Source organism: Centruroides vittatus, unplaced genomic scaffold (assembly GCF_030686945.1).
Source record: "Centruroides vittatus isolate TY-2023 unplaced genomic scaffold, ASM3068694v2 contig_854, whole genome shotgun sequence".
Classification (NCBI taxonomy): Eukaryota; Metazoa; Arthropoda; class Arachnida; order Scorpiones; family Buthidae; genus Centruroides; species Centruroides vittatus.
In genome coordinates, this window is record NW_027122558.1 from 1,559,718 (window position 1) to 1,572,365 (window position 12,648).

Sequence of the window (12,648 nt, forward strand, 5' to 3'; positions counted from 1 at the left end):
CACGCATGGTTTCAGGTGGCCATGTCCACTGGATAAGCTTGTTCAGAAGCCACTGTTTGACGCTTTTTACAATCATGTTCAAAAAATATGGAAGAAAATAATATAATTTCTAATTTCTAGTTTTTTTACATTTTAGTTTTCACTAAAAGCCAAATACTAATTTTATGTTTACTTTGTTTCATTTATTTTGGTTTATTTATCCTTAGTGTTATACTTCCATAGGAGTGGTGCCCTTATTTCTAATTTAAAAAAAAGTGAAAACTGTGGTATATTGAATACAGTTACCTCAATGACAATGAGAGGAAGTGGTGATTCATCTAACCCAATGTTTCCCAAAGTGGTTCCTATGGCCCCATGGGGGTCCTTGGAACTGCTAATGGGGTCTATGGAAGGTTCAATAATAAAAAGTAAAATGATTGCTTTTATAATAATGAAAATGGTTCACATACATTTATTGCATATATTATGAAATTTTAAAATTTATTTTGTTTGTTTATAGAATTTTATACATTTATTTAATTTTTCTTTTTATCAAAATATTTTATTTATATGTTATTTTTATGTCATCATTCAAGACATCAAAGTTAAATTTGTAATTTTGCTATTATGTAGTTGTGTAGAATTATTTCATTTGGGGTTCATGGTCAAGTTTCTGCTATGAAAAAAGGGTCCGTGGGCATAATACGTTTGGGAACCATTGATCTAACCCCACCATAACAGATTAATTTTTACAATTAAAACATACTGTTTTGAAATTAAATGCATTAAAGAAAGAATTTTAAATTACTAAATTAGGAGTATCTAAATTAATAGAATTTTACAACTCTAAAACAAATATATTAACAAATCTCAATAAAGAAGTTAACACATTACAGAATTAATTTGACCTTGTAAAGAGTAATAAGAATTTACAGAAAAACATAATGGCCTAACCATATATACTAGGCAATTAAAACAAAAAAAATATAATGTATTGGAAGTATACGATATTCTAATAATTCTTAACGAGAATCCTTTAAATAGAAAAGATATTAAAAACTTATAGTTGCTAAAACAGCATTTCTGCTTTCAGAACAAAATCTTATAGTTCTGGGAGATATCTTCCTCGTTATAAAATTAATAAATTTTTACATAAAAACAAAGCCTTTATTTTTATCTTACAAAAAAATTAGATAAAAATTTAAAAAAAACTCCAGCAACTCTTCAACAATCCTCTTGGGAAAGGATCAGAGAAAAAAGTTTAACCACAACTGGAATATCATAAAAATATTACAAATTAGCAAATCCACCAAATATAAAAATGTTCATAAAACAAACAACTTACTGGAATATAAATACTTAAAATAACCAACACCTTAGTATTTCCAGCAATGATGCATTTAAGAAATGATAAGAAGAAAGAAAACCAAAACAATAGTACGAGAGTGTATTCTATTCCTTTAAGTGACTGCCGTTTTAATTCAGATCTGATTTACGTTGGTGCTACTATGAGGCTTTTGAAACAGAGACTTAAAGAGCATAAATATTCCATCACTAAAAACTTGGACAGTATCGTTCTTGCAGCCTTCGCTAAGCAACAAGATATTAATGTTCATTGGGACAAAGCATCCATAATTAGGACCGCTGCCAACAAACAAGCACTTAAACATATTGAAAAATTTGAAATTTACAAGGCCCATATTGACAATGGATGCATCAACCATAGAGATGCGGAAAGTTTATCCTCCTCATGGAAATCTTTTTACCACAGCGATTAATTTTCTTAATACTTTATTTTAATTTATTTTTGTTTTTTACTTTCATTTTTATTTATTCTATGTAAACCACGTGCACTATATGTTGGAATTATTTTCAAATTTTTAAACCGTTGTACGGCTTGCATTCTATTTTACATTCCTTTTGTTTTAAAGTTGTTTAACTGAAGAAGACTATTAAAAATAGTTGAAAATGTTTTTATTTTATTAAATACATCGTTGCTGGAAATACTAAGGTGTTGGTTATTTTAAATATAAAAATGTTCAAAAATTACACAAAGTTTTGTTAATTGATAACTACATACATTGAATAACTGCTTCCATCAGGGTCAATAAATTTTGTCACTGTTTTCCCTTGATCTTCTCTTAATGAAAATAGTTTTTTTAATCTGTGTATCTTTGTATGGATTTGTTCCATCATATTTTACAGAAATATTTGCAAAGGTTAAAAAATTTTTTTCAAATGATAAAAAAGTAATTTTTAGTAATCTGTAATAAAACAATTTAAAGTGATATATGTTGAGAGAGAATTACATTTCAAAGAAACATGTAAATGAGTGAATGAGAAATCTTATTAATAAGATTTTTTTAAAATACTTTCAAAATATTTACACATCATTAGGATTTACTTCAGAAGTGATAGAATAAATTACTAGGTAATAGAACTAAATGATAACACCACTTAGCCAGTTTTAGCCAGTTGCACATCATTACTTTAATCATGTGTTCTTAACAATTAAATTGTTTTATTAATTTATTATTTCCAAATAGAAATAAAACTAAACACGAAGTTAATGTGTTGTGGTGTTTTCAATGGCAAATCGATCTGTAAGCAGTGATGTCACAGATTCATTTGATAAAACAAACTCTTATTGTCATTTGAGAGAAATTTGTGGGCTTTGTAATTTTCCTGTAAAATATGATTGAACTGATTTGTAAGAAAATATATAAGACAAAAGATAAATTTCCCAAAATAAACTTGAAAGAAAAAAAAGAAATTCAATGACATGGTCATTGATTTTGTGTTATGATTTTCTAATTTCAGTAATCACTTTTCTGATGTTTTAATTTTGTGCTTCGTATGTTAAATAAATGCAGAAAATCCTGAAAAATGACATAGTTAATGATTTTTCCATTACAGTGGTTACCAATTCATGTTTATAAAGAAAAGTAAAATAAGTTGATATAATAGATGTGTATAAAATCTAAAGTATACATACAGGAAGTCTTCCCCTACTTCGAAAATTGGCTACAGCTCGCAAATCATCATCAGTTGCTGCAGATGGAACAGCTAACTGAAATAAAGAAAAAGTTAAACAAATAATATTTAAATTACAATTTAAAATATATAAATAAATAAATAATTGCTAATATCAAAAAAATCAACTTTTTATTAATTAAAGGAAATGTTTTCAGTCAAAATCTGGCCATCCTCAGATTAAAATTATGCTGCATAGTATATACAAATTAGAACAAATTAAAAATTAATATTCTGGCAATTATAATCTTTAAACTTGAAACAGATGCAATAGAACATGTAAAATTGGATAAAATAAATAATTACGAGTTAAAATAAAAAATAAAACCTAGAAATTTTGTACAAATTCAAGGACAAACAGATATAATTAAGCAAATTTTGCTTTTAACCTCTAGCTGTAAGGCAAAAAAGATTCATGAATGGTTCCAAGAACACAATGGGAAATTATCTTTAATGACTAGGCCCCAATTCCTCAGACATGAATCTCATTGAACACACATGGGATGCTTTAGGTAAACAGTTACAAGCTGCATAAACCCAATCCCATAATTTACAGAAACTGAAAGATATTCTGTTTCAGACTTGGTATGAAATGTCAACTTCTATTTACCATCATCTCATTGATCTCACCTCAATGGGTAAAGGCTCTTTTGGTGCAAGAGGAGGACCCGTGTTGTATTAGGTGGTTAGTTTTAATGTGTTTGTCTCATAAGTGTATGATGGTATAAATGTACAATTTGATAAACATGTTGAAAAATGATAACCTTCACTCTAACATTAAATGTTAATTTCTGGAATGTTTCATAATCTATATACTTACTATTGCAGGATATGTATCACAAAGTTCAAATTTTTCATTAATTTTTGTAATTTTCCAGCTTTCATTAGGAAGACCCTGAAATAAATAGGAAACATTTAATTATAAATAAAAGAAACATGAAAAACTTAAAATTTTATTGATTTGTAGACATCTGCCTGCTTTGAAATAGAACTATTTGCAAATAATAATAATAATATTTTCAAAAAGTAAATTTATTTTTGAAAAGAAAGAAAGCAAAAATCTTAAAACATTTTAAAATTCAATTTACGTATATATTGTATAATCTTTATAGTTTAAGAACACAAATAATTCAGTTTTTTACAATACTTTATGACAAACAAACTTTTACCAAAATAAATATTTGTATTATTTTTATTTATCAACGTTGTGTATTTCTAAATTATGAGGTTTTTTGAAGATGACAGTTTTAACTCTTAAATCTTTAATTTTTTCGTAATTCAATTTTCTTCTTATTTTCAAATAAATCAAGAGAAATTTCTTCATTAAATTATTTAGAAAACCTTTGAAAAAAATTCTTTCTGTGTAAGTTCACACAAGTATGAAAATTGCCAAGAAACTCTTTCTGCTGTAGTTTCTGATACGTAATTCAACATATGATAAATTTGTAAACACAATTTCATACATTAATGGGCAAACAGTGACCTTTTGAAAATAATCTCAGGATCAATAACAAATACAGTCAAAATTAAAGATTATGGATCAATGACATGACTGAAATATTCTTTTATCAAGAACTGTTGGCAGCTTGAATAAAATTCTGCTTTAGCTAAAAATTTTCATGCATTGGCAAAATATCATAGCTGAATATTAAAAAAATGGCTTGATAATTAATGAAACAAAATCAAAAATAAAGTTTTGTACAGGAAGAAAGCTTGGGCAAGCAATTAATCTTTATTCAACAGAAAATTGAAAATAGTCTTGAACTTTAAGTACAGTATTTATTTTCATCACATCATTCATTTTGTTTTTCACTTAGAAAAAGTATTACTAGATTCTAAATTGAAATTTTTTAATATTCAGAAACTGTTAATTACAATGAAATTATTTTTTGTTAATTATTATTTTAGACTTCTTGACTCAATAGTTAAGCATAAGCTATATATTCCCAATCTGGCATACTAATTTTGCAAAAAAAATTGGAGAATATACAGTTATTTTTAAATGAATTTTCCATTTAAATCCTCAGTCTCTGGATATCTGAATCAAGTACACCATTCTTTGCTATTGGTTTAATTATGAGTTTACTTTGTTTTGGTTTAAAATTCTAGATTTATTGGAAATTGACTTTAGGACACTGGCTTATAACAAATTAAAGTCAAGTCTGAAACATCATTTATAGTGGTAAGGCTTTTCATCACAACCAAAAAAATTGTAGAATAACTTAAGTTTCTCAGATACGTACCAATCTCGGCTTTCTGATAATGGGCTTTTTTTCTTTTTACTACATTCATTAAATGATAAATATTGGCTACAAGATAAAATGTATGTCAAATGAAAATATAGTTGGTTGAATATTTCTTCCTTTTCTTCACAGACTACGCATTATTAAATGTCATTAAATTTAAATTATAAGATTAAAGCTTTAATGATATAGATTTATTTAAATAATTATACTAACTTTTTAAATGGTAACAGACTAAACATTATGGAAAATACTAAATGTTCCTTTTGTGCATTGGCATGTTATGGCTTTGTGGGGACCCAGGCAAATTTGAATTAAGGCCCCCCCCATGTACAGTGTTGACTTCAAACATTTTCTTTCAGGGGAATCCACCGGTATCCTTGTTCATATTTTAATGTAAATTACGGCAGGTTAGGTTGTACTGCGCCAGTGCACACTGGCAATTTAGGGTCATCAGATATGTCCAAAATTTAAATTTTGATATTCTTACTACAGTAATGAGTTTATAAAAGATTGGTTGGGGACCCCCACAAACGGGGGTTAATTCCCTTTTTGCCTGTAGGATAATGCACCACTGCTTTTGTGGTCTGATGCTAAAAAATATCAAAAATCATCTATTCATTCTATGTGAACCTCTTTAATATTTAAATTAATCTTTATTGGAATGTTCAGTTTATACTCTTTGTTTGATGATAACTTAAGTTTCACTATTTTATATATAAGTTTATAAATCTTTTCTTCCTCCTTTAACATCTGAAATCACCCTCAGCAGGAATTAATCAATACTCCAAATGTTATTTTTGCTGAGAAAATGTTTATTAAACATTCACAAACAACTCTGACTTGTTCTACGATTCTACACCCGAATATACCTTGTAGAACAAGTCAAAAATATTTGTGAATGTTTAACAAACATTTTCTCAGAAAAAGTAGTGTTTAAAGTGTCATTCATGTTATATTTAACTTTAAATTTGTTATATTACTCTTTTAATATCTTACTAAATTTGTTTAATTTTTTTATCAGTGCAAACAAGAAATTTCTGTGCCTGCTATTTACAGTAGTACCAGTCATCCTGAGAATTTTTTTGTACTTAATAAAAAATTGAATACTATTAACCAAAACTAATTTTTAAATCATAAAATTTCTAAGAATAATCATAAAAACACATTAATTTCAAAACAATGAAATAAAGATTAAGTTAATAAAGATAATGAAGTTAATCCATAATTCTTAATATTCAAACAGTATAGTCAAATTCTAATTGGGCTACAATTATAATGACATATGTCTTTTAAGAGAACAGTCCTTTATTTCACTGCTGTCTTTCAGGTTTATTTTTTCTAAAATAGCTGTTTTGTCTTTTATTTTGTGAACTGAAATTATAAATTGAATATTGGCACCTGTATATGGCACCAATATTCAATTTATCAAATTAATTTTATGCAATTTATAAATTTTACCAAACTTGTATTGATAATTTAAATAGCTGAAATGGCTCTTTAATGGAAATGAAAGTATTTGAATGGGTCCTACTAAGAGAAACTCCTCTGTGGGTGGGGAAGATCAAGGAAAACAGTTTGTTAATTTCCAGTCACTGGAACTTAATAAATGATGGCAAACTATTTTATGAACTTTTGTGTATTAAAAGTTGTCACCAGTGAAAAGATTTAATATCAGCAAAACAAGTTCTGCCAATGTAGATAAACATATATCTTTAAAACCATTTTAAAAATCATTGAATTTTGCTTATGCCTTCCAGATCTAATACTCCTACTGAACAAGTACTTTCATTACTGAATAATATGTGCTCAAGCCCTACAGGAGCTTGTGCCCAAGCCAGCATTGCTCTATAGATCAGTAAAATTACTGGGTTCTCCGACCATGATCAGATGGTGACCATGGGGCAGTTGCTGTTGTTATATTTCTGCTAATTTTATAGACAATTTTATAACAATGTAATAATCATAAATTATTTCTATTTATTGCTAAATTATAAAATAATACCTGTCGTTTGTATTCTGCAATAGGTTCATAAACTGTCCATCCATTAATGGGATATTTTTCTTGAAATTCAAATGCAAAGAGAGGCTGTTAATATTATATAAGTTAGTAATTTATATACTGTAAATTAATTAATAAGATTTTAATCAATGATATGCACCAATTTACTGGAAATAGGGAAAGCGTATTGCTGTAATTTCTCAAACACATCACGTCTCGAATGATTTTCTTGTTTGTGAGCAAATCTCAAATTTCTCATGTCTTTGCAAAATAATTCTATGCCATAGGAATTCTCTCCACGACTGGTAGCTCCTCCAACTTTCTCAATTCGACTGACAACACCAAGAGGAACATCCAACACAAAAGGAGAATCCTGAAATGATATTAAAAATATAAACACTGTCAAAAACAATTTTACATCCTGTACAAATTGTCCTATTAACATAACAATTTGTATATGACATAAACATAGCTTAATTAAAAATGACTAAATTTCTCAAAAAACAAACATTTTATTTTATAATTATAAAGCTAAAAAAATAAATATTCAGTAGATGGTGCTTCCACTCCTGCTGACAATACATACTGCAATACAGTTTGGTAATAAATCTTACAAATTCTTAATTCTGTCCTAGGTAGACTATTTTATCCATTTTCCACTTGTTGTCATAATTTCTTGATGAATTTTCGGTGTAAATTAGAATACCCTATAATCCCAAACATGCTCAAAGATAGACAAATCTGGGGACATTGCTAACCAGGAGAGGATGTCAACAACTTGAAAACATTCTACGTATGATATCTGTAAGTACATAAGCATTATCTTTCTGTAAAATGGATCTATAGGGATCCTATAATTCAGCTGAAGAGGACAGACTGTAAAATGTAAACTATATACTGCTGCACTGTCAAACTACCGATAATAAAGATGAGAAGAGACTTGCCATTGTAAGAAATTGCACCCTATACATTACACCACTTGCTCTTACTGTATAGTGATAGCCTATAAACAGTATGTCAAATCATGCTGTTAGCCACAATGTCTCTACACACAAATTTGTAATCACCCTGTCCTATGCAGAAAAGAGACTTCTTGTCAAAAATGACTTGTTACATTTTGTTGTCATCCATCCTTCTCAGGCTTGAGACCATTGCAGTCAGGTAGCACAATGATGTACCAACAAAGACAGGTATAAAAAAAGACAGCATGAGTGAAATCTGACCTTGCACAGGCATCAACCAATAATGTTAAAATGATACTAGGTGCTGGTACAGAACCAATTACATTTGTCTGGATGCTATAAGCAGGGATGCACCTTTTCTGAAGAAGGGCCGGTTAGGATTAAGTTTACTGACCAGAACGCTAGACCATTTTACAATCCTCTTTGTTGACACAAGGGATCTAATTACTTTAGCCATGGGCAGTGTTGACAATCACGAGAAGTTTATGGCTTGACATGGTTTGAAATAATTATTAAATCCAAACGGCATCCTTTTAATCATACTACTCTATTCCAACTATTAATTTTCTTGGTCCAACGTAATAATTTAAAATTTTGGCGCAAAAAAATTTTTTTTCTATTGTTAGTTTACGGAGAGACATTGTAAATAATTGGTTGTTATAGCTTTTGTACATTCCTTTTTGAACTCTGGTTGTTTTTTTTTTTTGTACTTTGAATGACATTAGATTGACAAATAAGTGTCTTTTCAGAAAAGATTGATTCAAATTTTCTGAAAAGTACCATACCCCCAACTATACCAATCAGAATCTAGAACATAAACAAATGCTAAAAAATCATTATTTTCATGGTCTTTCAGCACTATTTTCACTTATTTTTATGTTATTTGACACTGTTTAGACGAATAAGCAAGTTTTCCAAAGCATAAAATTGAAAATTTTCCACCAAAATAGAAACTTCCTGATAACACTGAAAATGACGTTCTAACATCACTTATTCTATTTGATTCTTCTAAACATTGTTATAACACTATGTATTAGAATTTTAAAATTCAATATCTAAACCAGTGTGTGTTAGCCAGAAATAGAAGAACTTCATCTGCTTCCATTTCTCACCTCAGGGAAAGTCATAAAATAGCTGGGTGCTAATGACTTTGTGAAAGGGAAAAGTTCTATACAATAGAGCATCGATTATCTGAATACCTATCAACCAAAACATCGGTTAACCGAAAGCGTTCCAGTCAGCAAATTCAAATTTCTGCTAGTGCTGTGGCATTGCAGCACTCTCCCCCTCCCTGTCAACCTAAACTGTAGGCCTAGTTTAATGTACTGTACTACATTATGTAAGGTATGCATTTGCAAGACATGTGATACAAATTATATACAGTACAGTTTTGTGTTTAATATATTTTTTCGTAAATGATCAGTTATTCGAACAACCCCAGTCCCGAATTGTTTCAAATAATCGATGCTCTAATGTTCTTAGAAACTTCAAGCTTGTTTGAGAGAGGAAAAACTTATCTAGCTAACAGATGTATCAAATTGAACTAATTTTTAAAAAATTTGTTTTTTGCCTAGTATGTAGTGAAGTGAGTTTCACAAGAAAAATGTTATGGCTAAATGTTTCAGATAAAACATTAATGGTTTTATTAAACAGTCAATCGACATAAAAATTAGAAAAATTAGAGCTAAAAAACAGAAAATATAGCTACTTTTAGTTTGTTTGTTTACAAGTGCACTTTGATGAGAGCTCGAGTGGGCGTGGTTTTGGCAGCAATTTTCCCAGGTGTCAGATTCTCGGTTACTTTTATTGGATAAAGCCAAATCTTTCAAGCCAGAAAGCACCAATCTGAGCTTAAAAGGGGGCTCAAAGAATCGATCTGAAGCTCAAAAGCTTAAATCTGAGCTTCGGGCCAATTCTTTTCTTCCAGTTTAATCTAAATTATTTAATTATTATAATTATTAATTTTAATAAGAGATGGCACCTAACGTCTACCTCTAGTGACAAATTACTTTGTACCAAACATTTAAGTAGCCATATAGTAGCCCGAATTTAGGCGATTGTTTGGTGATTTATTACCTATACTCACCACACAACATCCACAATAATCAATAACAAACTTTGGTCACTCTTCTATGCACTTAATGATACCAGTATTTCTATACGGGCAATGCCACGATGCATGCAGACATGTTTAGATGACAAAATCAAGATCATTTGCTTGTTTATCCACGAGAAGCTCCCTGCAAAATTCATGCTGACCAAACTGTTTTTTAAGGTGTAACATTTTATTTGACAGTGTACTTTGAAATTACAATTAGTACGTTTTCACAATATTCAAACTATAATTTCATACAAATCATTCAAAATACATAAAAACACAAAGATTTGAATTGCTAATGATTAGGATATGCTTTGATGTTAAGTCAATGCTTGATCATTCTGTTGTAGATGCATGCTTTGTAATATTCAGAATTTTGAAAGAAAGGAAGTTTGATCTGATTGTAACTAACAATAAAACTTTAATGTTCTGAGTGAGTTGTACAGGAAACTGGCTACATCAAGCTATGTGGTTGTTCTAGAGAAGTTGGGAACCAAACTGGCAATATGGCTGACCAATCCTACTAAAGTGCTGTCTACCATATCTTGATCGGAGGTGAATTTACAGATATATTATTTTTTTGTAGGTTGTTACTACACTGTAACTGCAATATCTGTTCAGTTCAGACAAAATTAAAATTCTGGATGTATCTAATAATTAAAACTGGTTATTTTATATTTAATTGAATCTATTTTTAAATCTAATAAGAGGAGCTACTGGTCACCAGTGAACTTGTTGTGAAAACCAAATATCAATTTGATGTAGTGTTAATATAGCAAAAAAAAAATTATAATTTAAATGTTATTGTGCAACTGAGCTGAATATTCTTAAATGTGTTAACACTAAATTTAATTATATGTTTATTAATTTGCCCTAAATTAAGTCAAATCCACGACCCCTTCCTTGTTCCACACAACAAATATCTGTGATGTGCAAAAAAGGACAGAATAGACTGCATAAGGAAGTGGATAAGGATAATCAGTTTGATATTCCAATGAATGAGAAATCCAACATGCGGAAGATAACATATATATGGAGAAGTAAGTTGAAAAAGATCAGAAGATTTAAATTCACAAGAATATTTCAAATTGTTAAAAGAGTCAAACAGACATTGAGGTAGAATTTGAGTGTACTTTGAAATCCCTATTCAACTTAATTCAGAATATTTTTACAGTTGAATTTGAAATTACAAGGGATAAAGGAAGAAATTAGATCATCAAGAGAGAAAAATACTCCCTTCAAGGAAAAGTAACAAAACTCTTACAAAAAAACAAGTTATGGAAGTCATGACTAAAAGTTATGGTTAGATAAAAGTTGCATTAGAATTTGAAAATGGATAAATCAGTTAATGAAAGATTTAATAAAAATACAGTAGAGCATCGATTATCCGACTTAATTGGGGACTGGGGTTGGTCGGATAACTGAAAAGTCAGATAACTGAAAAGTATGAAAAAATACATTATTAGTATAGTGTATTAGGCCTGGTTTAAATACTAGCCTCCCTTTCATGGTCGAGCCAGTGCTGCCAGCTAAAACATGCAAAAATTTAATAAAAATAATATTAAAGTAGCCAAGACATAAATAAATATTGTAGCGCCACATCACTAGCGGACATTTGAATTTACCGACTAGAACACGGTCGGTTAACCGATAAGTCGGTTAATCGGGGGTTGGACAATCGATGCTCTACTGTACTGCAATTATAAACTTCCCATTCAATTCAATTGATTACTCTATATAGATTAGTAGGTTTATTAAGACAAGTTAGGAGTATCAAATATTTTGGTTGAGAATCTTATCTGTCTGGCCAAAAATAAAGTTAAACCAATGGTGAAAATTTTTATGGACTGACTACACAAGGAATTTAATATTAAGAAACGTTCTTTGTAATTAAACACAAAATTGCTACAGAGAACTTATCATACAAGAACACTTTTTTCTCAATGGAAAAAATAGATTTTATTTTCTATTTTTTTATAAAAGGAAATGCATTTTATGCCATATGACCCTCTTCAGTCTTTATTATGTATAATATAGTAAAGCTATATAACAAATTACAAAACACATTTAATAGTTATTTATATTTTACATACACATACAACTCAAAAAAATACAAAAAAATTACCTATAACTAATGGTGACTACTGGAATAACTACCGTATATCTCGGCGGATAAGACGATAGTTGAATCATAAAAAATGGCCCCCAAAATCCGGGGTCGTCTTATAAAACAGATACAAAAAACAAATTAGATTGAAATTTATATAAATTAAAACCATTATAAAAAGACAGACAAACCGTAATTATTTACTAGAAGAGAGTAGGGTATGT

At 29.2% G+C, this 12,648-nt stretch overlaps 1 protein-coding gene across 1 annotated transcript in view; it reads right to left on the minus strand.

Annotated features, from left to right (window-relative positions):
- mtm (myotubularin) overlaps positions 1-12,648 on the minus strand; it is a 51,880-nt gene that overhangs the window by 20,396 nt on the left and 18,836 nt on the right. The window contains exons 4-7 of the mRNA XM_067279126.1: positions 7,418-7,630; positions 7,261-7,344; positions 3,833-3,907; positions 2,975-3,049 (exon numbers count right to left, since the gene is read on the minus strand). Coding sequence (XP_067135227.1) covers positions 2,975-3,049; positions 3,833-3,907; positions 7,261-7,344; positions 7,418-7,630 — 447 coding nt within the window. The remainder of the gene's footprint in view (positions 1-2,974; positions 3,050-3,832; positions 3,908-7,260; positions 7,345-7,417; positions 7,631-12,648) is intronic.